General features: G+C 40.9%; 1 protein-coding gene across 5 annotated transcripts in view; it reads left to right on the top strand.

Moving 5' to 3' along the window:
* PER2 (period circadian regulator 2) overlaps positions 1–24849 on the top strand; it is a 74149-nt gene that overhangs the window by 40309 nt on the left and 8991 nt on the right. For all 5 annotated transcript variants that reach the window (XM_039912790.1, XM_016228259.3, XM_007671721.4 and 2 more), the window contains 16 exons: positions 992–1113; positions 2246–2447; positions 2568–2619; positions 5353–5495; positions 7081–7159; positions 7711–7817; positions 8966–9119; positions 9836–9944; positions 10581–10712; positions 11609–11711; positions 14810–14972; positions 15071–15198; positions 17196–17396; positions 18232–18483; positions 20043–20926; positions 22589–22775. In XM_039912790.1, coding sequence (XP_039768724.1) covers positions 992–1113; positions 2246–2447; positions 2568–2619; positions 5353–5495; positions 7081–7159; positions 7711–7817; positions 8966–9119; positions 9836–9944; positions 10581–10712; positions 11609–11711; positions 14810–14972; positions 15071–15198; positions 17196–17396; positions 18232–18483; positions 20043–20926; positions 22589–22775 — 3018 coding nt within the window. The remainder of the gene's footprint in view (positions 1–991; positions 1114–2245; positions 2448–2567; positions 2620–5352; positions 5496–7080; positions 7160–7710; positions 7818–8965; positions 9120–9835; positions 9945–10580; positions 10713–11608; positions 11712–14809; positions 14973–15070; positions 15199–17195; positions 17397–18231; positions 18484–20042; positions 20927–22588; positions 22776–24849) is intronic.

Genomic DNA, 24849 nt, shown 5'->3' on the forward strand with positions numbered 1-24849 from the left:
GGTCAGGAGTGACATTACACAAATCTCCATTGCTCTGATCCCTTTAAGAATGACATCATCATCATCACCAGGAGGAAGCCAGAGAGAAGATGGATGGAGGCAGGTTGTGGGCCATGATGAAGAATACCATCCTAGGACTGAGAACCTGCACAGAGGAATGGATTCTAGCACTAGAGTTCTGCATAATGCCCCTGACAAATAGGCAGGCAGAGACACAGCTCATTGCGGAATGTGGGCCACGGTTCTTTGTGCAGCGCCTGTATAGGATAGCCTTAGTAGCCACATCCTAGTGCCATGTCACACTGGGGAATTGCCTTAAAGGCCACTATGGTGGTCTCCACGCTAGCCAGGATTCCAGCTGGCGCCGTCCAGTTCATGGAATGTCTTATTGTAGTTCGGCAGGAAAAGCTACCCCCCGGCAAGGACCTAGCCAAGAGGAGCTGTGGCTGCAGGGTAGCTCGGACAAAAGAGCCAGTAGAGAACTGTCTATGGCAATCCAGTTCTGCCCTCTTTTTTTTTTTTAAATAGCATTTGTTAAGCACTTTCTTTGTCCCAGGCATGGTATTAAGCGCTGGGATAGGTACAAGCTTATTAGGTTGGACAGAGTCCACATCCCACATGAGGCTCACAGTCTTATCCCTCATTTTACAGATGAGATAACTGAGACAGAGAAGTGAAGTGACTTGTCCAAGGTCACCTGGAAGATAAGTGGTTGAGCCAGGATTAGAACCCAGGTCCTTCTGTTTCCCAAGCCCATTCTCTGTCCACTAGGCCATGCTGTTTCTTTGCTTCGTATTCCTTCCCTCCAAAACTTCCCATGGTCAGTTCTTCCTTCTTGGAGAGTAGCAGGATGTTGATGCTCAGAAACTCTGGCACACTTTAAAATTAGAACACTTTCAATTTGTTCAAAAGTTTAATGGCTGTCTAGCACATTGAATTTCACTGACGTTTGTTTTCATGTGGTAAGGAAAGCTTTGTTCCTCCCATTCAGCAAATGAAGACTATTATCAGTTGTTAATGTCAAATGAAAACCATCCCTCCACCCTCGAAGTGTCGTCTTACACAGTGGATGAAGTTGAAAATATTACTTCCGAATACATAATGAAAAATGTGGTAAGTTTCAGTCATTTATTTTGAATTTAGTAATTTTAAAAAACAGTTTGACTATTAATTGGAAGACTGGCTTGATTGTAATGGGTTTGCTGATCCACTGCTGGCAGTATACTTTTATACTAGGAAATATTTCTTGAGAAGTAAGTGATTTGTAAAATTGGAGCATTTCTCTGCTTCCCGCATCATTTTTCTGAAAAACCATTCAGTTCATATATCTTCCCTCCTCAAAACTCCAGTGGTTGCCCATCCACCTCCACCTCAGACAGAAAGCATCAGCTTTAACATCCGCTTTAAGGCAATCAGCTTGCTTCCCTTAACTCTCTGATCTCCTACAGCCTAGTCTGCACACTCTGCTCCTCAAACACCAATCTGCTCTCGATAACTCGTCTCATCTGTCCCCCTCCCCACATCGTCCCTTCGGCCTGGAACGCCATCCTCCTTCATATCCAACTGACCACCACTCTCCCCACCTTCAAAATCCTCCTAAAATACATCTCCGAGTGGCCTTCTCAGACTAAGTTCTCATTTCTCCTATTCACCCACTCATCGTTATCAACTGTGCACTCTACCTCTTAGGCACACTGATACCCCAACCCCATAAGCACTCTCTAAATATCCTTATACTCTGCCATTATCCCTAGCTGTAGTTATTTTAATGTCTCATCTCCTCCGTAGACTGTAAGCCCTTTGTGGGCAGAGAGCACATCTACCAACCCATTATTAATGTACTTTCCCAAGCATTTAGTACCAATTCTCTGCACATAGTGAGCACCCAATAAATGCCATTGGTTGATTGATCAAAAATAAAAAATACTACAGAAAATCTTGTTAATTTAGGAATTGAAAGGACATTTCACCTTAGGATTTCTTGAGTTGTACTTGAGGATTATAATTAATAACCATAACTTTGACTTCATGAATAAGTTCTTATGTGTTTATCATGTAAATATTACAAAACTCTTTTATTTTAAAAACTGCTTTTGCAGCCATGTACATATTCTGTTCCTCCCCTTTGCTTCTTGTTTTGAGTGTAATTTGCCATTCCATTCCCTTTAGAATAGTACTCTTTTGGGTGCATTGGCACGGGATGTTAATTGAACTTTGTCACTATGTTAATCTTATTAATTTTTAGGATATGTTTGCAGTGGCAGTGTCCTTGGTGACTGGAAAAATTTTGTACATCTCTGATCAGGCTGCAACAGTACTTCACTGTAAGAGAGATACCTTTCACAATGCCAAATTTGTGGAATTCTTGGCACCTCATGATGTTAGCGTGTTCTATAGCTCAACTACACCTTCTAGATTGCCATCATTGAGTATTTGCAGAGGAGTGGGTAAGCATCTAAAGAAAGGTGTAATCATGAGTTCACTTTATAGTTAGCGTAGTGGAAACAGCGAAAACTGTAGTGTAGTTTGTGATGAATGAAATGTGGTTTTTGTTCTATTTCTTTTAGAATCTTCTTCCCAAGAATGCATGGAGGAGAAATCTTTCTTCTGTCGTGTCAGGTAAGATAAAGTGTTAAAGTTTTAGGATCAGAAAGCAATGCATAAATTGAGCAGGACTGATGGGCAGAGTCTGTGAATAATCGGAAAGAGGCCTCTGAATTACTCTCCACTATATTGGCCCTTCATTTTAGTTTTTTTATTTTATTTTTTTGTGTGAGACTGCTCTCATAAGAGGCAAAAAGAATTCTTTAGGTATCCCGTCTTCCAAGAATAAATAAAACTCCATTGTCTGATTCAGGATTGGAAATTGCTTTCAAAAATGCACTACCTTGCACATTTATTTCTAACATGCCAGTGTTTAGTGTACCCTGATCAAATTTCCCCTGCTTTACACCTCTTCATCCATCAGCTCCCTACTCCCACCTATGAGCCAGACACTCAGATGCTTATCTACCTAGGTCCGTGCTGCTTAAAGCGGGTTTGGCACCAGGGGAACTGCCACTCCCCGCCACCACCTGGAGCCTTGTTTGTACTTTCTCCCCCTTCAGTTAGTCCATCATATTGATTGAGCGCTAACTGTGTGTAGAGCACTGTTCCAAGCACTTGGGAGAGAAGAATATAACAGATGCAGTCCCTTCCCACAACGAGTTTAGAGTCTAGATGGGGAGACGGCCATTAATATAAATGAAATTATAGATATGTACGTAAGTGCTGCGGGGCTGAGTGGGGATGAATAAAGGGAGTAAGTTGGGGTGATGCAGAAGGGAGTTGGGGAGGAGCAAAGGAGGGCTTAGTCAGGGAAGGCCTCTGGGAGGAGATGTGCCTTTCAGTAAGGCTTTGAAGAGGGGGAGAGTCATTGTCTGTGGGATGTGAAGAGGGAGAGGCAGGACGGTGGCCTCAGTTACCTCATCTGTAAAACGGGGATTAAAGCTGTGAGCTTCATGGGGGACAAAGACTGTGTCCAACCCAGTTTGCTCGCATCCACCCCAGCGCTCAGTTACAGTACCTGACATATAATAGGTGCCTAACAATGACCAAAATCATTATTATTATTATGAGAGTGAGAGGTCAGCGGTGAGATAGACGAGATCGAGGTATAGTGAGAATTTTAGCATTAGAGAAACGAAGTGTGCAGGCTAGGTTGTAGGAGAGGAGTGAGGTGAGGTAGGAGGGGGCAAGGTGATTGAGTGCTTTAAAGCCAGTGGTGAGAATGTAGATAAAGGCATGAGAATAATAATAATTACGGTATTTAAGTGCTATGTGCCAGGAACTGTACTAAGTGCTGGGATGGATATAAGCAAATCTTGTACAGCTTTGTTGTGTTTTGCTTGCTTAAAATGTGCACACTGGTTATGAAGGTAACATTAAATAAATATCAAATATTTGGATACAGTCCTTCGTCCCATGTGGGGCTCACAATCTCAATCCCCATTTTACAGATGAGGTAACTGAGGTTCATAGAAGTGAAGTGACTTGCCCAAGGTCACAGAGCAGGCAAGTGGTAGATCTGTGATTAGAACCCATGACCTCTGACTCCCAGGCCCTTGCTCTATTCACAATGCCGTGGTGCTTAAAGGCACAGGGTAGGAACCGTGTCCAGCCTGATGAATTTGGCTCCATCCCAGCACTTAGAATGGTGTTTGTCCCATGGTAAACGCTTTAGCAAATACCATTAAAAACAAAAAAGAGGTGGCTGAGGAATGGGAGCAGGCAGTAGTATAAAGTATGGCAGTTACAGTCTCCTTTGCAGCAAATAGAAATGGCTTCTTCAGCCATTTTCTGAGCTTCTCATGGATGAGAGGAGATTAGAGAGGAGAAAATGGGTGTCTGGCATCCTGCCTTCCCTCCCAGAATGGCAGTGGGGAAGCTGAACTGGAGGTGCAGCACTCTTCCATAATGAAAAATTTTCCTGGGCTCAACTCTGTACAGCCCAGAAGGACCTAGTCCTCTATTGTTACCATTCAATTCAAGAAGTTACAGGGGAACTGAAGGAATAATGGAGGCAGGGAGAGATATGTACCCCTTGTTATAAAGATTTATTTATTTTTCCCTGATTTATAGTTACCCACCCAAGAGCATTCTTTTGAGTGCCACTGGGTATGTGGCAACAGGCACCTCCCCTATACTAGGTATTCATTTGTTTTCAATCAGTGGTCTTTGAGTGCTGGTTTAGTGGATAGAGCATGGGCCTGGGAGTCAAGGGTTCTAATCCCGGCTCCACCACTTGTCTGCTGGGTGACTTTGGGCAAGTCACTTAACTTCTCTGTGCTTCAGGTATCTCATCTGTAAAAAATGGGGATTAAGAATCTGAGCACAGTGTGGGATAGGGACTGTGTCCAACCTAATTAACTTGTATTTACTCCAACCTAATTAACTTGTATTTACCCCAGAGCTTAGAACAATGCTTGGCACATAGTAAGCCCTTAACAAGTACCATAATTATTATTATTATTACTGTGTACTAGATACTTGAGAGAGAACAGGGTATCCCTGCCCACGGGGAACTTACAGTCTAGAGGAACTGTGTTTTCATTGTTGAGAAAGAGTAGTCTGTGATGGAGTGCTTTATTTGCTTCTCAATCACTTCCTAAATTCATGTTTTAGGAAAAGAGCAGCCCCAGTCTTACCTGACTTAAATACCTGTGTTTAGGTAGGATACAGATTTCCCTTTCAAACTATATTGGACCACATCCCTCTTGAAATGAGGAGGGAAAATAGAAGCTCCATTTATATTTAACATCTGTTTATATTGAAGTTTTTTATAGTGCACTTTTTTTCATTTTTCAAATACAGTGGTGGTAAAGAGCATGAAAATGAGATCTGCTACCATCCATTCCGCATGACTCCGTACCTTATCAAAGCACAAGATAAGCAGGCTGCAGAGGAACAGCTTTGTTGTGTTTTGCTTGCTGAAAAGGTGCACTCTGGTTATGAAGGTAGCCATTTGAATAAATACCAAATATTTGATCCCAGGGGAATGGAACCGACCTTTCTGCTTAGTAACTTTTCCTCAGTCAGTAAACCACGAGACCCATAAAAGGGGAAACCATCCTTTGATCTTTCTTTTAACATTGTGGGATTTGTCTCTTTCGAAATTAGTGACATAAACTAATAATCTGTCAAGAGTTTTTGTAATTATCAACAAATGCTGTTGCACTTGGGAGACAAGACACTATATTGAGGTTGTCATCCAGGATCAAATGCCAGAATTTGAGAAGTTTGGTTTTCAAAAACTACTCTTATGGGAGTAGACATTTATAATCCTAACAGACTCTTGTTATCCCGCCTAAAACAATCCATCATTGACATTTATCGAGGTTTACTGAGTGCCGTGTTAAGATTTGGGAAAGTCTATCAGAATGAAATCATACATTCTCTGCCTTCTCGAGGTTTACGGTTGACACCAGTCAGTCCATAGAGCTTGTTAAGAGCACTGTCCTGAGCACTTGGGAGAGTACTGTAAGAGCCTGGGACTCGGTTCTAATCCTGGCTCCACCACTTGTCTGCTGTGTGACCTTGGGGAAGCCTCTTTACTTCTCTTTGCCTCAGTTACGTCATCTGTAAAGTGGGGACTAAGACTGAGGCCCACATGGGACAACCTGATTACCTTGTATCTACCCCAGCACTTAGAACAGTGTTTGCCACTTAGTAAGCGCTTAACAAATACTATTATTATTATTGTTAGTTCCTGTGCTACCAGGGAAATCAGGGAATTTTGAGTGATTCTTCAAAGATGAAGGGGTTTTTTGTTGTTTTCTGTTTCGGGGTTGGGGGGAAGTTTGCTTTTCTTGGGGGTGGGCGGGGAGTGCTTTGCATTAAATCATTTCTTCAGACCTAGTCTCTCTCTCTCTCATGTCCCGGAAGAAGAAGGAGCTATGCAGCTTCATAATTGCTATTTCTGAGACCACTCAGAAATCTTCTTAAGCAGTTAGCTCTGCCATTTGCAGATAGTCTCTTTGCAAGGTAACCCCCACTTGATTTCTAGTTTATTTTCCTTTTAAGGATGGATTTTTTTTCCTATTTCTAGCAAATCAGGGGAACTTGCTGGCCCTTAAAACCTGCTTTTCTCATCAGCTAGTCTCTCTCACTGTGGTCACTTTGTGTTCCAATTCAGCGTAGATTTTCCAACCATTTCCAAGGTTGGCGCTTCCAAATTGTTTTGCAGAAATTGTTTTAATGTTCAACTGCAGCAAAATAGATGGTAGGCAAAAGAGATTGTGGACTGATGCTGACAGGCAAAAACAGATTTGTAGAGAGATGTATTTTGTATTTACATTTCACTTCCAAGATTAGTGAAATAGTCTTGAAAACATAACGTCAGATATGAAATTAAATGTACTGGAGATCTCATTCATGTTTCTAATGTGTTCTGTCAGGCCCTCTTGATAGAAACACTGGTTGTTTTTTCAATAATTATCATTCATCTAACTGAATTTTATATGTGATTTTTTTTAGGAATTTTATATCTGTTTTGAAAAAATATTTGGGCAAAAATTGGTAAAATGTGTTTTGTTCTTTCAGCACCCAGAATTCCTCCAGATAAGAGAATTTTTACAACTACACATACACCAAGTTGTTTATTCCAAGATGTAGATGAAAGGTGAGCTGTTTTAAAAATTTTTCTGTCTACTTAAATTCAAAGTCCTCACTGTTACACCTTGAATGTGAATTCATCATTGTCCTTAAAAAAAAAAATAAAGAAATAGACTTGTCACAGCAGTCTGCTAAATGTTTTAATACCCATCTGAGCAAACCATTCATATAAGTCACATATTCATTTCATCGGTTCAGGTATATCCGTCTGAGCAAACCATTCATATAAGTCACATATTCATTTCATCGGTTCAGGTAATGTACACGATTCTCATATTTCTGATTAATTGAAAGCCCTTACTGAGCACTTGAATTTCTCATTTTTTCCAAAATTCTGCCCTTCTTAAACTGGCAACATGTCCCCCATAGATTTAAATGGGATTTCCTATGATGTGCCATTTATCTGTATAGATTGGGAAGATGAATGCTTTAATTTTCTAAATAGAACTCATTTATTTAGCCAGAACTCACAGTCTAAAATAGAACTTGCTAAATAAAGCTTAGGGGAAAATGGGTAAAAGTCTCGCTCTCTCTGTTCTTTGTCTTCTTAACTTTCAGAGCTGTACCTCTTTTGGGATACCTTCCTCAGGATTTGGTAGGAACACCTGTGCTGCTTCATCTCCACCCAAGTGACAGACCTTTAATGCTCGCTATTCACAAAAAAAGTATGTAATTCATAGCAATGCAAACTCCTTATAGTTTTATGGTATTGATCTGTAACGTAGCTCTGACATAAGTATTTAGAAGTCAAATAGGTGAACAGACAGGCCTTTCTGGTTATGCAGCCTGTGAAGTATGTTCGGTCCTGGCCACTCCTCTATTTCACTCCATGAGAGAAGAGCCAGCTCAGGCCATTGATCACTTTCTTCTCAGGGCTGCTGACATGGCAACTACCTCCTGATCTGTGATGCTGTGGCTTAGGATCAACACTATGCTGCGGTCACTTGGGTAGAAAGTGGTCTGTGCTCGTAAAATTATTGTGGGCACCTTGCAAAGCACTAAATCTCAGCCCATTTCCTTACTGAATGCAGTCAGTGAGCCAGTAGGACCATGTCTGACAGGGATGGAAAATTGCAATGGCACAGCACAACAAGCACTACCAGTAATTCCTTTTCATTCAGTTGTATTTATTGAGCATTTAATGTGTGCGAAGCACTGAACTAAGTACTTGAAAAGTACAGTTCAGCAATAAAGAGGAGACATTCCTGCCCTCTGACCGAGTTCTTGATACCAGAATGTCGGTGATGGGACCAAGATCTGTTCATCCCTATTTACGGAGGAATCTACTACCCACCCCGGTCAGAAGTTGATTATCCAGTTCAGGATTTATTTGAGCCTTTGTTTAATCCTTTGCCCTTCTGCTCATCCCTTTGTTATAAATCAATTTATGGTATTTATGACCATTTACTCTATGCAGAGCACCATAATGTTATTGCTCATGACAACTGCATGGGAGGGCTGGTAGAGAAGAAAAATGAAATGAAACCCCAACTTATTCCGCTCTTTTGCATATCTAGCAAAATATTTTGGTGGGGAAAGTTGAAGATATTGGTTAGCATGAGCTTTTTTATATAAACTACAGATTTCACTTATGTTATAAACTAGTTAAAACTAGATGCCAAAAGAAATGTTATGATGAGGTCAGTGATGTACATAGATGTCCTGGGGCCTTCGTCATTTGAGCAATTAACTGTGGTGATGGGGAGGAAACCTCCGTGCTCTCCATAATCCACAGCATAGTCTACTTTTTTAAATAATAAAACGCTTGTTACATTTTCTCCAAACATGGAATGAATTATTTTAAAACCTCCAGTATTACAGTATGGTGGACAGCCTTTCGACTATTCTCCAATCCGATTCTGCACTCGAAATGGGAACTATATAACAATGGATACCAGCTGGTCCAGCTTCATCAATCCTTGGAGCAGAAAAGTTTCCTTTATAATCGGAAGACATAAAGTTAGGACGTAAGTACACTGGACACCCTTGGTCAATATTGGTGTGATCCAGTCTTGGCAAAGAAGAGAAGATATACTCTTAGATGTGGTGTGCCAAATGTTCATTTAATCATCAGCAATTTTGAGTTGAGGCAGAAACTCTCTGAAATAGAAAATACAAGCCTTTCTCGTATTGGGCTTGAGTTTGGGGATTATCACTTTTAATGAGAACTCTGTAAATTGCTGAACTTTTTCTGAATAACCCAAGTTGTTGCAGAACCGAGGATTCGTTGGGAAGATGGGCTGAGTCTTTATTGGTTTCAGAGTTTGTTAAAAGCTTCAAACTTATTTACATTCAGTGCCCTAGCTCAGTTGAGATTTTGGGGTCAGACCTGTAGGAATGTAGGGCCAGTATCCAGTTGGGCTGGACCTTATCCCATTGGCAGGGAGGTTTGTGTGTCCACAATTCGGTCTACATGTGGTTTATTTATAATGCCCGATCTGAGGAAGGGAAAGAGAACTTCTGCATACACTTGGGTTATTGTAGGCCATTTTAAGTTAGCTATAAGGCAGTACATTTTCTTTCTGTGGGTTAAACATTTCAGCTAGAGCTTCTCCACTTTGGATGCATACATTGAAGTGATTATTAGCAAACAACCTTAAGGATGTAGTGTAGAGTACGTGTTATCCTCCTGAATCCCTAAGTTAATTAGTCTTCTAACAGATGTGAATGTATATTTATTCAGGGGCCCTTTAAATGAAGATGTGTTTGCTGTTCATAACTGCACAGAAGAAAAAACCCTTCATCCGAGCATTCAGGAAATCACAGAACAGATATACAGATTGTTACTGCAGGTAGGTTTGTTACTGTTTTGGAGGGGGCTAGAGGGACAGTTGTGCATTTCCCTTAGTGTTTTGTGTGGTCAAACAAAATTAATAAGACATTTATAAACACTGGACATTACTAAATGTCAAATTCAATAGGCATAGGCTTAAATTTGAACTATACCAGAAGTCACTAAATGGCAGTGATGGATTAGCAATCCTACCAAATCCAGACTTTGCAGTGCTCCCTTGAGGCAGTGGTGATGGTGTTGTCATTCCATCTCATAATCCAAGGGTAGTGTTTACTTGATGATGTAGTATTTTTGCATTTTGTCTTTTGGTATTGCTAAAGTGGCAAAACAGCTCTGGAATCCCGTGGAACTAGCAAAATGTTTAAATAGTTGGATTCCTAGATATGGAGTGTGATTAATTTCTCATACGGGAAGCTATGCTTGCATTTCATAATATTTGGATTATTAAGTTGTTTGCTTACTGTATTTAATGTATCATAAAACCAGAAAACTAACATTGCATATTTAGGCAACAGGAGTTTCAAGTAACTGAGATTCTAGCTAGGTTTTTTTTTCATTTTTTGGAAAGTTTAGTAATGACAGTGTGCTTCCATTTTATTCTGTATTTTTTTTAACACCCCCCAACCCAATAAAGCCAGTGTACACCAGTGGATCTAGTGGCTATGGAAGCTTGGGCAGTAATGGATCACATGAGCACTTGATGAGTGTGACATCCTCCAGCGACAGCAATGGCAATGTCACTGAAGACCCGCAGAAGAAAAAACTTGTATGTAGTTGGTTTTTTTAATTCTGTTAAATCATTTCCCACAATGCAATGTAGAAGGTCATGGGTGGTTCTTAGTGGTTTTTAAAGAAGTTACAGTGCTACCTGTGATATGTCAGATCACCTTTTTTTATGGTATTTGTTATATGCTTACTCTCCATCAGACACTCTTCTAAGTGCTGGGGTAGATACGCGCTAATTAGGTAGGACACAGTCCCTGTCCCTCATGAGGCTCACAGTCTAAGTATGAGGGAGAACAGAAGAACTGAGGCACAAAAAATAATAATAATGATAATGATGGTGTTTAAGTGCTTACTATGTGCCAAGCACTGTTCTAAGCAGTGGGGTAGTTACAAGATAATCAGGTTGTCCCACGTGGGGTTCACAGTCTGAATCCCCATTTTACAGATGAAGTAACAGGCACAGAGAAGTTAAGTGAAGTGGCTTGTCCAAGATCACACAATAAGCATTTGGCAGAAACAGGATTAGAACCCAGTTCTCTGACTCACAGGCCCATGCTCTTTCCACTAGGCCTTGTTGCTTCTGCCAAAAGAAATCATTTTTAGTAAGTGAAGACAGTTACTGTTATTTTGTCTAAATTATTTTGAATTTGTGGTTAAGTAATCCGTTCCAATTACAGCTGAAAGAAGGGAAAAATTTGAAGATATTTAAATTCTGAATAGGAATCAGGCAGAGAACATTTAGAATGAAACGGAAAGTGGTGATTGTGCTTGGAACAGAGAAAAATGGCTAAAAATTCATAATTTTTTTTAGTCGGGCAATCTTTTAACTTCTACCAGTTTGGGATATTTGGGAAGAACTTGTTTTCATGTAATTGTTTCAGTGGAAAAATATATGCCAGAGTTCCTATTGAGTGGGATTTTGGTTTTTCTCCCAAGAGCACTCTTAAAGGGAGTTGTAAAGATGTCCAAATGACCCCGAACAGAGGCCAAGTTTATATTGAATCTGGAGCAAAACAAGAACATAAGAACAAACCTCCAGGTAAGGAATTTTTGATTGTTGATGTTGCCAAAGCTGCTGCTATGTAGCTTTTGACCCTTTGACACAGAGAGCATCTCACCACCCACATCACAGTCTTTCAAAGCTTTTCAAAGTGTTCCAGATGAATCAATCGGTGGCACTTACCGCACCTGTACTGAGTGCTTGAGAGAGCTCAACAGAATCAAGACACATGATCTACCATCTCTCGAGCCTCCGACCCTAACGTCCTTGACTCCTCCCCCTCTTTCAATTCATGCATCCCTTCTCCCCCAATCCTGTTGGCTGTTCCTCCAAAACATTTCCAGAATCTCTCCCATTCTTTCCAACCTGCTGCTGGTCCCGGCATTGTCTTATCCCAGCTTGATCACTGCATCAGCCTCCGCCCCTATCGGTTTTCTAAAACGTGCTGCACATCCTGCAAAACTTTCAGGAGCTACTCATTCTTCTCCACGCCAAAGAGGAACTCCTGACTGTTAACTTTAAGGCATTCAATCAGCTATTTCCTTCCTATTTAGCCTCTCTTCTTCCACAATACTCCCAACTCACAAACCTCATTCCTCTCATCTGTACCTCATTTTCATCTCAGGAGAATCCCGGCTCCACCTCTTCTCTGCTGTGCGACCTCGGACAGGTCATTTCATATCTCTGAGCCTCAGTTATCTCATCTCTAAAATGGGGATTGAGACTGCGCTCTCCATGTGGGACAGGGAGTGTGTCCAAATTGATATTGAGAAGCAGTGTGGCTCAGTGGAAAGAGCCCGGGCTTGAGAGAGGTCATAGGTTCGCATCTCGGCTCTGCCATTTGGCAGCTTTGTGACTGTGGGCAAGTCACTTAACTTCTCTGTGCCTCAGTTTCCTCATCTGTAAAATGGGGATTAACTGTGAGCCTCACTTGGGACAACCTGATCACCTGTATATACCCCAGCGCTTAGAACAGTGCTCTGCACATAGTAAGTGCTTAACAAATACCAACATTATTATTATTATTCTTGTAACCACCCCGGTGCTTAGTACAATGGCTGGCACAAGTCAAGCGCTTAGTACAGTGCTCAAGAGCTTAGTACAGGACTCTGCACATAATAAGTGCTCAATAAATACTATTGAATGACTAGTAAGCACTCAACAAGTACCACAATCATTATTATTCTCTCTCCCACTGCTGAACACTTATTCATGCCCTCCCCTGCTGTCTAGAACTTCCTCTCCATCCAGTACTGACAGAAAGTTGCTCTTCCCTTTTTCTGAGTTCAGGTCTCCAGGAGGGCTTCCCTGCTCTTTTACATCCCCTCCCAGCTGCCACTCTAGCCCCTCTGCACCGCACACCTTATGCACACAAAATTCCCACTGCTCCTGAAATACTGGCACATGTATCTTATATACTATAGGACTCACTCTGATTTATAATGATGCTAGATTGTAAATTCCATAATGATGCTAGATTGTAAATCTCCTTGAGGGCAGGGCTGTGTCTTTTAGTACATTTAGTAGTATTTAGTACAGTGCTCTGAAGGGAATAGGTGCTCAATAAGTGCTGTTGATTTTGATCAGGCAAAAATATCTTAGGCAGATAGGAAGACGGAGCGGGAAATGGTTTAACTGTATCCACTTGAACATTTCTGGTTTTTATCTGCCTGTCCCTCATGTGTGTTTCTGTGTTTTTGGAAATTTAGTAATAATAATAATGTTGGTATTTGTTAAGCGCTTACTATGTGCCGAGCACTGTTCTAAACGCTGGGGTAGGCACAAGGGAATCAGGTTGTCCCACGTGGGGCTCACAGTCTTAATCCCCATTTTACAGATGAGGTAACTGAGGCACCGAGAAGTTAAGTGACTTGCCCAAAGTCACACAACTGACAAACGTCCGAGCCGGGATTTGAACCCATGACCTCTGACTCCAAAGCCCGTGCTCTTTCCACTGAGCCACGCTGCTTCAAAAATGTAGTTTTAAATATGTCTTTAATTGTCCGTGCACCTTATTAAATCTCTTATCAAAGGACCTTCCTGAATAGGTCTTTAACTACATTTATTCCAATCATGTTATCAATTTTTGAAACTAGTTTTGGTGTAACAGGAGGATTATTACCAGTTAATTGTCACATGGCAAAGAATTGGTGGCTAATCCAGAGGAAAGCAACAAGTTTAATTAAAGTGTTGGGGAACCCAGTACCTGAGAAAAGTTACACAGGTTGGAATTACTTAGTTTAAAGAAGATAAGACTGAGGTGACTTTCTTCAAATAAGTATACCTGAAGAGGTATTTAGGAGATTCTGACCACCAGCTTCTCCAGTGTTCCAAAATGTAGGACATGGGGAAATGAGCTGAGATTGCAACAAGAAAAATTAAATTGTGCATAAGGAAAAATGTATTGGCCCTTGAGATTTTTTAATATATGGGGCAGACTATCAAGGGAAGTTGTTCTGCTCCTGGAGGCCTTTAAAAATATTGAGAAGTCTCTGCCTTGGTCTAGGCCAAATCCGGTTGGATGATTTTGGGGTATGGCAATTGCCGACTAGTGGGATTAGCACAGTGCCTCGAGAAGAGGGCAGTTTTGTCCACATCATTTAATTGCTTGACCAACCCATTCATGTTTTAAGCAGCCATAAAGAAGGTGACTTAAAACTTTTTGCCTTGGTTGTGTTTAAGTTCTCTAATTGCACTGAATCCCTTTTTTAAAAACCTATTGTCTAAATTAATAACTCTGTGCCAAAATATAAAACACCCATGTTTTGAAACAATACTTAAAACCTTTACCTAGTTGCATGGGGCCCAGTTGTTTTGATATATGTGTGTTTTGACAATATGAGCTCATATTGTCCAGTTCAGCTGAACTGGGTATTGAATATGTGCTCTAGTATTTCTTCATGAACTCCTCTGTGCAATAGTGTGATGCTATGTTGTTCTCTGTTAATAATAGTTTCAATTATATTTTCACTTTCCCTTCAGAAATTGGAAAGACTGATGAAAACAGCCCTTCTTAAAATGTTAAATTGTCATTTGACTGAGCATGTTTAAAGCGTCTTGATCACTGCTGTAATGAAGAAGATGATCTTCTATGAAAAGTGTTAAATCCGTGTATCATTGTAACTGTTTCCTTATAGAAAAACAAAGTAATGCTATTTCCTGGACAAAAGATGGCCTAGTCATTGGAAAGGACAGTTTAGGTAACAACTTGCAGAAGAATCTAACTGCAGAAGATCTGGCTTATAAGAACCAGCCTGTGTGTTCCTATCAACAAATAAGCTGTTTAGATAGTGTCATTAGGTAGGTTGAACTTCTCTTATTATTTATAACTAAATTCTCAACCGCGTTGATTTCTTTTTCTCTGAGATCTTTTCCCTCTCTCTTTTTTTTAACTTTAGGTATTTGGAGAGTTGTGATGTAGCTGGAACCATGAAGAAGAAGGGTGAATCCTTCCCAAGTGCTGCTATTTTAAATTCTGGTGCTGAGAAACAAAAATCAACAGTTAAAGCAATGCGGCAATCTGGAGGTATTTCTGGATTTTGTCCTTGTGTTTGTTATTTTGCCAAGGGATTATTATGAGAAAAGTACATGAGACTGAAAAGTGGTGTTGAACTGGGATTCTAAAAGAAATGTGGGTCCATCCTTGGATCAAGTTATAATATACTTGTTCATTCACAGAAAATAAATGTCACAGTTGAAAACGAGCCACTTGAATAAAATTAGAGCAAATTCGTTTTCATTCATTCAATTCAGTCATATTAATTGAGTGCGTACAGTGTGCAGAGAACTGTACTAAGTGCTTGGAAAGTACAGTTCAGCATTAAAGAGAGACAATCCCTGCCCACAGCGGGCTTACAGTCTAGAAGTTTTTAGTACAGGTGAGCCTGTTGCTCTGCACTGCAGCATGTAGTCTAAAAAATAAAATTCAAAAGGTAGCTGCCCTGGATACTTTGAAGCTAAGGACCGAGCGAGCAGGCATTTCATTCATTCATGCAGTCGTATTTATTGAGCACTGTACTAAGTGCCTGGATAGTACAGTTCAGCAACAAATAGAGACAAGAATGGGGAAGTAGCATTATGGGCTCATTTCAGGGACTCTGCAGTTGTATGGATGGAATAGAGATGCCTGGGATCAGGAAAGAGAACAGGTATAATGCTCAGCCACGGTTGACCCTTTACATGTCTGCTAAATTCTGGGGATTACATTTGTTGCTCTGTAGGATTTTAAAGAGATAACGATTTCTGTTAAGCTTGCAAATGATGTTTGTCTATATGTAGATCGAAGATAGTGTGGTCACATAGATAGTGATCACAAGAAATTATTAGGTTATTTACATTTAAAACTACCTAGTAAACACCACTCTCCCAATCTTCAGAGGCTAAAATCACATTCCTTCCAATTGGTCTTCATGGACTAACCCCTCATTTTCCCACCCCTCTGCCCTCCCATCAGTATCGTGTGGGCACGAGTCCGTACCCTTAAGAATTTTGATTCTCACCCTACGTTAGTCCCACAGCATTTATGTACGTATCCTTATATTCTGCCACCATTCCCCCCCAACATCTGAAATTTGTTTGAATATCTGTCACTCCCATTACACTGTAAGTTCCTTGAAAGTGGGATTTGTGTCTACCAGCTAAATTGAATTGGACTCTCCCAAATGCTTAGCACAGTGCTCTGCACATAGCACTCAATAAATACCATTGACTGTTGTGATTGCTCCCCCTAAATTGACATACCAAAATTGAGCTCTCATTTTTTATGTAAAATGGGGAGGAAGGTGGTGGAAGAGCCAGTCATGTTGGAATAACAAGCCATAATGTACTTCCTCCTATTAAAAAGGATAGTTTGAGAAGCAGTGTGGTTTAGCAAGAGCACATGGATTTGGGAGGCAGAGGTTGTGGGTTCTAATCCCGGCTCCTCCACTTATCAGCTGTGTGTCTTTGGGCAAGTTACTTAACTTCTCTATGCCTGTTCCCTCATCTGTAAAATGGGGATTAAGACTGTGGGACAACTTGATAATATTGTATTTACCCTAGCACTTAGAACAGTGCTTGGCACACAGTAAGCGCTTAACAAATATCATTATTATTATTATTGTTAATTCCTTAGTTTCTGGAACTGAATGAAGTTTTCAGACCTCTAGAGTATCTTTGAGTGAATGATGTAGTGCATGTATAGAACTCATGATACTCAGAGAAATAGCTACTACTCAGCAATTTCATTTAAAGCATCACAAGACCCTTTGAATAATGGGCATTCCCTGAAGATATAACTGTTGTACTGTCCAAGTTTCCCTGAGTTTCATTTGAGAGGTGGTGGCCTTCTTTACACTTACTCCCACAGTCAAATAGCTGTTATTTCCAAGAATGAGAAGGTTTCAGTTTGTCACTGTAGTCTGTGCGCTATCAGGTTTATCGATTTGGCTTCAGAAGTTATTTAATTTAATGAACTTGTTATTCAGCTCCTTTCATTTTTTCAGTTTTCACCATCAAACTTTTTCCTCATTTTCTCTTCAAAAGAGGAAACGGTGTTGTTGAAAGCTCACTTAAATCCCACTCTGTTGAAGCCATCCAAAGCTAAAGGACGTCCAGGAGTTGGGGCTCACTTAACCTCTTTGGCTTTACCCGGCAAAGCTGGAAGCGTCGCATCCTTCACCAGTCAGTGCAGCTACAGTAGTACCATAGTTCATGTTGGGGACAAAAAGCCGCAGCCGGAATTAGGTACAGTGCTAATTTTATTTAATTGGGAGTGGTCTGTTTTAGAATGTTTTCATGGGTTCACATTTTCCAATAGCAATATCTAAATGCAGTAATTGTTTTTGTTTTATTTTTTTCCTTTTGCTGAAAATGTACTGTGAAGCAAAAATAAAAGATGTACATGACTGTTATCCCTGAGAGGGATTGTGTATTTTTATGAATCAGTAATAATAATAATTTTGGTATTTAAGCACTTACTATGTGCCAGGCACTGTACTAATGCTGGGGTGGATACAAACAAATTGAATTGGACACAGTCTCTGTCCCACATGAGGCTCACAGTCTCAATCCCCATTCTACAGATGAGAAAAATAAGGCATAGAGAAACAAAGTGACAAGCCCAAGGTCACACAGCAGACAAGTGGCAGAGCCAGGATTAGAACCCATGACCTTTTGCTTCTCAGGCTGTTCTTGCTCTATCCACTATGTTGTGCTGCTTCTCTGTGAATTACAGAGCGTGAAAAGATTAGTCTCATATAAAGTGGTAAATATTTGAAGAGCTCTTAAGGGTTGTAATCCTAGTCCCATCACTTGCTTGTCATGTGACCTTGGGCAAGTCACTTAATGACTCTTCCTCAATTTCCTAATCTGTAATAGAGGCATTCAGTACCCATTCTCCCTCCATTTTAGTCTGGGAGCCCCATGTGGGACAGGGACTGTGTCTAACGTGATTTTCTTTTATCTACCCGAGTACTTAGTACAGTACCTGGCACAGAGCAAGCACTTAACAAATACCATTTTTTAAAAAAAAACAAACACCACAATTATTAATGATTATGTCTTTTTCATTTTGTTCCAGAAATGATAGAAGATACTAGTGGGACAGAACCTTTAGACGGTCTCACTGCTCCTCCATCTAACTGTAACGGTAACCAAGACAAGGAACCATTTAAGAAATTGGGGCTTACAAAGGAAATTCTTGCAGTCCATACGCAAAAAGAGGAGCAAAGTTTTTTGCACAAATTCAAAGAAATCAAGAGATTCAACATCTTTCAATCACGCTGCAATTATTACCTGCAAGAAAGGTCCAAAGGTCGTGCAAGTGAACGTGGTAAGTCAGTAGTAATGCCTGACCAGTAGTTATATGTGAATGTAGCTATATATTTTTCCCATACTAGATGCATCTACTCTCAGTTTAAAAAAAAAGTTACTTTTTATAAGGTTTCTTATTATTTTACAAGCCCCTGTGCTAGAGCAAGGCTAGGCTTTTCCCCTGCCCTTCCTCCCCATCCTGTGAGATAGAGCAATCATTCTATCAGTGGTGTTTATTGATCAAAGTAATCCCCTTCCAGCTGTAGTGATTCTCTTTCCTGGCAGATGAACTGCTTCCATCTGACAGACAATTCAGTAATTTAGCTTTGTTTCTCACCTTCACTCTCCATTAATGGGTTTTTACTTCTTTAGCTTTCTGAAACCTATGAGAGAGAAGGGAGACTTTGTGATAAATCTCTGAGAGACACAAGCCTGTGAGGGTGGGGTGAGTAGGTGCTAATCAAGGAATTGGTCTGATTTGGTGGACCGTCTGAGTATTGGAGATTGAGATAGATGAGTGGATGGAACTTGGGTGGAAAGGAGGGGAATAGCATAGGGATAAAGAGCGGGCATAGTTACCATGATGATATTTATTGAGTGCCCACTGGTCTCTGGAAAAAAAAAATAAAATGAGTTTCTATTTTAAGCATATCAGGTAGAGTTTTTCTTCATAGAGCTTGGAAAACTTGTGTGTGTCATGCTTATGTGTGTGTGTGTGTGTTTTTAAATGGTCTTTAAGTGCTTACTATGTGCCAGGCACTGTATTAAGAGCTGGAGTAGAGCATCATCATCATCAGTGCTATTTGAGAGCTTCATGTGTGCACAGTACGGTCCTAAGCACTTGGGAGAGTACAATACAACAGAGTTCATAGACACATTCCCCACCCACACTGAACTTTCAGTTTAGAGGATACAAGCTAATCAGTTTGGACACTGTCTATGTCCCATATGGGGCTCAGAGTCTTAATCCGCATTTTACAGATGAGAAAACTGAGGCCCAGAGAAGTTAAATGACTTGTCCAGAGTCATGCTCATGCATCATGTGCTCTGAGATTGTTTTATTTTGTACAGCCGTTTTCCCCTTTATTATGTGTTTTTCAGTTTTTAAATGTTTGGATCTTCTTAGAGATGGATCTGTTGACTTATTATGTGTTTGAGCATGTCTGAAAAGGAACACATGGGGCTTACAGTCAACTGCTCCCTGAGCCCCCAATTAATCCATCCTCTAGTTAGTGCTATGGTGTTTCCTCTCTGTTTATAGTAATAATAATTACAACTATGATATTTGTTAAGTGCTTACTGTATGCCAGGCACTATAGTAAGCACTGGGGTGGATAGAAGCAAATAAGGTTATGCATTTTTGGGCTTTTCCTCAGACTTCAGTGACTCTTTTATTCAGATCCAGTACATTTTAATGAGACATTGAGTTCGTATTAAGGAATCTAACAACCACCAATATCCATTCCTTCATACACATTGTCAGTATTTTTGTGGAAATGACCTGCCATAACTTCTTTTCAAGAGATTGTTTATTATCATAAAAGCAGTTCTAATTCACTTAATTCACTTTCTTTTTAGTCACTCGTGTACTAAGAAATGGTGCTTCTGGAATAGATTCATCATGGAAGAAAAATGGGAAGAACCGCAAACAGAAATCAAAACGAATGAAACCGCATGAGTCCTCAGACAGCAGTATTTCAAGTACAAATCTCCCTCATAGGTCTCCCCTAATAGGCCTAAACACAACAGCTTGGTCGCCATCAGAAAATTCTCAAGCCAGCTATCCCGCAATTCCTTTTCCATCAGTTATGCCTGCATATTCTTTGCCAGTTTTTTCAGCAGCAGGAAACGTACAAGGACCTGAAATTATGCCACCAGCCCCGTCAACTTCCCAGACTGGTTTTAATGAACCTCTGTGTTCTCAAAATAATTTTCCTATGCAGCCACCACAATTTGCTACTCCTGTCGCCCCAGTCCTGGCACTCGTCATGCCCAATTACACATATCCTCAAATGAACCCTAATTTACCGGAGTCATTTTACTCCAGCCAGCCTGATTTCTCTGGACAACTTGGGTTCTCTTCACAGATGATGTTCTCAGCACAGCCTCAGTTCCCTGTTCCGACTCCTTTCCCATCAGAGGCTGTGTTCCCCCCGCAGCCACTTCAGTTCAATCCAGCAGAAAGTGAAAAGCCTCCTGGGATAGAATCACGAGATGGCCTGTCCCGCTCCACCACTCCACAGTCTCCTGTTCAACAAGGCCACGTCTCACTTCCTTTATTTCATTCAAGGTGCAGTTCACCTTTACAGTTAAACCTTCTTCAGTTGGAAGAAACACCCAGGACTACTGAAAAAGGAGCTGCTGCTCTTTCGGGAATGTTGGCAGGACATAGGGTTTTAAGTGAAGGTCCGATGAACAAAATTGTAAAGTTTGTGGACTGCAAAAGAAAAGAAACTCCGAGCGTAAGTATTTTTCTATAAAGAAGTACAGAAGATTTTATGTAGTTGGCAATGTTTTTGGCTTTGGATCCCATCTTGAACATCCACCCCTTTGTCTTACTAGCTTTGAAGATGACTATTGAAGTATCTTTCCACTAGAGTTCAAGTTAGTAATTTTAGGTAAACAAGTGTTGGGAATGAATCATACTTTTTGAGTTGATTTAGCTGTATTTTTTAACACAGCAGACTATCCCAAACCATTCGTGTTTATTTTCCCAGAAAAGATCACAACTAAATGTAGTAGTGCCATTCTAATTTTAGGATACAAATGTGACTTAATCCTTGATTATTTTTAATGATATTTAATAAGCACTTACTAAGTGCCAGGCACTGTAATAAATGGGTAGATACAAGCTTCTCAGGTTGGACACAGTCCATGTCCCACATGGGGCTCACGGTCTTAATCCCCATTTTGCAGATGAGGTAACTGAGGCCTAGAGAAGTGAAGTGACTTACCCAAGGTCTCATAGCAGACAAGTGGTGGAGCCGGGATTAGGACCCAGGTCCTTCTCATTCCCTGGCCCGTGCTCTATCGTCTAAACTGCACTGCTTAAAATCATCATTTGAAAAAGCCTTTGGATTTAGGTGGCCTATATTAAAAGCCTAAGCAGTAACTGCCAGCTGAGCCCCATCCCATTTCCATCCTATAGCTCCAAAGTTTTTTGGGAGTTGAGAGGAGCTGAGCTACAGTGACTCTTCTCTCTCCCAGATGCACTCAAGAAAGTGAGTACTGTATCTCCTTTCCCCTCGAAGTGGAAGCCTTCAGGACAGATTACAGCTGTAAGAAATGTCTTAGGGCAGACGTATGGTTTGAATGCTTGGCTGGAGAAAAAGAAGGGGACAAGGAAGTGGAAGTACAGTCCACTCTACCCAAAGCATGTGTTTTCAATACACTTTTTGGCTGGATCTTTGTTAGGGTATTTGAGAACATTCTTCTAACAATTCAAATCTCTTTGGATTCTGCATGCATGGATTACTTGTTTTCCTTAATGCAGTGTTTTGCAAGAATGCAACCCTTGTGGTATAAGAGAACTGGATATATTGTGTTCTTCCTTCCCTAGGGATCCTATAGATGATTTTTTTTCCCATGAACAAAACAAATATTTTCAGAGTTGGTAATGAGAGTACACTTTGAACTGAAAGTTAGAAATATGGCAGTGTATAAGAAGGCTGTAAATCTTATTTCCCTGTAGAAAATGGGTAATTTATTTATGTTCTTTTCTTTTCATTGTAATAAAGAAAAATACTCTAGCTTCAGCTTGGTAACAATACTAATAATCATAATAGTGGTATTTGTTAGTCAGTACTGACTATATGCCAAGCACTGTTCAAAATAGTGAGGTCGATAAAAGATGTAAGATAATATCTTCATAATAAGATGCAAGATAATATGTTCTGGATAGCTGTAGCCCCACATCACTTATGTATAGATCTGTAACTTTATATTAATGTCTCTCTCCCCCTCTACACTGTAAGCTCGTTGTGGGCAGGGAATGTGTCAGTTGTTCTCGCCAAAGTGCTTAGTACAGTGCTGTATACACAGTAAGTACTCAATAAATACAATGGACTGACTGAAGATTTTGCAAAAAAAAAAAAAAAGCTTAATCATTTTCTTTATTTTCTAAGGTGGACACACCAATGGATACGCATAACAGTGATGCACTCTCCATGCCAAGTGACTTTCTTGATCTTTTACTGAATGAAGATGTTTGTTCAGGCACTGGATCTGCTTCAACTGGGAGTGCAGTTTCTGCCGCTTCTGAATCTCTGGGATCTGGATCTAATGTCTGTGACCTATCTAGAAGTGGAACCGGTAAACTCAGTCATATTTATTCAGTTCCTTCCATGTGCAGAGAACTGGACTGCTCACTTAGAAGAGTACAGTAGAATTAATCACAACCATGATCCTGAACTCAAGGAGCCTGCAAATCCAGCAAAGGGGACAGACACAAAAATAAATCAGGGCTAAAAGGAAGCAATGGACTATAAAGATATGTTAATGTTGGTATTTATTAATGTTGGTATTTATTAAGCGCTTACTATGTGCCGAGCACTGTTCTAAGTGCTGGGGTAGACACAAGGGAATCAGGTTGTCCCACGTGGGGCTTATAGTTTTAATCCCCATTTTACAGATGGGGTAACTGGGGCACCGAGAAGTTAAGTGACTTGCCCAAAGTCACACAGCTGACAAGTGGCCAAGCCGGGATTTGAACCCATGACCTCTGACTCCAAAGCCCGTGCTCTTTCCACTGAGACACGCTGCTTCTGAGCAGGCTGGGATTTGGGTTGCTAAGCCATTGGGAGAGTAACAATATAACACGTACATTCCCTTCACACAATGAACTTACAGTCTAGAGGTGGAGACAGAAATTAATAAAAATCAACAAATTGTGATATGTATGTACAGGCTGTAGGGGTAGATGGTTAAAGGGAGCAAGGCAGGGTGACAGAAGGGAGTTGAAGAAAAAGAAAAGATGACTTAGGGAAGGCCTCTTTGAAGGAGATATGCCTTCAATAAGCCTTTTCAGTGGGGGAGAGTAATCTGTTTGTTGGCTCTGAGGAAGGGAGGGCATTCCAGGCCAGAGGCTAGTTGTTGGTGAGAGGTCAGTAGCAAAATACAAAAGATGGAGGTACAGCGAGTAGGTTAGCTTTAGAGGAGCGAAGTGTATAGGCTGGGTTATAGTGGAGTAGCAGGGTGCGGGAAGGCTTCTTGGAGGAGATGTGCCTCCATTGAGGCTTTGAAGAACGGGAGAGTAGTTGTCTTTTTGATATGAAGAGGGAGAGTGTTCCAGGCCAAAGGCAAGACATGGACCTGAATGAGATGAGGTGAAGTGAATAGGTTAGCATTAGAGGAAAGAAGTGTGCCGGCTAGATGGTAGTAGAGGAGCAGCAAGGTAAGGTAGAAGCGGGCAAAGTAATTGAGTGCTTTAAAGCCAGGGGTAAGGAGTTTTCTTGATCCGGAGGTGGATGGGCAACGACTGGAGATTCTTGAGGAGAGGGGAAACATAAACTGAATGTTTTTTTAGAAAAGTGATCTGGGCAGCTGAGTGAAGTATGAATTGGATTGGGCAGGCAGGGAGGTCAGCAATGAGGACGATAAAGTAATCAGGCCAGGAGAATATAAGTGCTTGGATTTATGTGGTAGCAGTTTGGCTAGAGAGGGAAGGGCAGATTTTAGCAGTGTTGTGAAGATTTAATTAACATAATTTAGTGATAGATTGAATAAGCGTGGCTCAGTGGAAAGAGCACGGACTTGGAAGTCAGAGGTCAGGGGTTCGAATCCCGGCTCCGCCACTTGTCAGCTGTGTGACTGTGGGCAAGTCACTTCACTTCTCTGAGCCTCAGTTCCCTCATCTGTAAAATGGGGATTAAAACTGTGAGCCCCACGTGGGACAATCTGATCACCCTGTATCTACCCCAGAGCTTAGAACAGTGCTCTGCACATAGTAAGCGCTTAACAAATACCAAGATTATTATAAGTGGGTTAAATGAGAGAGATGTCAAGGATAACCACCAGATTCTAGTGAAACTGAAAGGACGGTGGTGTCATCTACAGTGATAAAGTCGGGCAGGCCCGGGTTTGAGTGGAAGATAAGGAGTTCTGTTTTGGACTTGTTAAGTTTGAGGTGATGGCGGCAGGACATCCATTATATATGTCTTGAAAGCAGGAGGAAATTCAAGAGTGCAGAGAGAGTGAGAGATTAGGGCTGGAGATGTAGATTTGGGAGTCATCCCCATAGAGGTGGTAGTTGAAGCCATGGGAGCAAATGAGTTCTCCAAGGAAGTGGGTGTAGGTGGAGAATATTAGGGAACCCAGAACTGAACTGTGTGAGGCAGAGGACGAGCCCATGAAAGAGACTGAGAATGAGTGGCCAGAGAGGAGAACC

This window comes from Ornithorhynchus anatinus, chromosome 1 (genome assembly GCF_004115215.2).
Source record: "Ornithorhynchus anatinus isolate Pmale09 chromosome 1, mOrnAna1.pri.v4, whole genome shotgun sequence".
Classification (NCBI taxonomy): Eukaryota; Metazoa; Chordata; class Mammalia; order Monotremata; family Ornithorhynchidae; genus Ornithorhynchus; species Ornithorhynchus anatinus.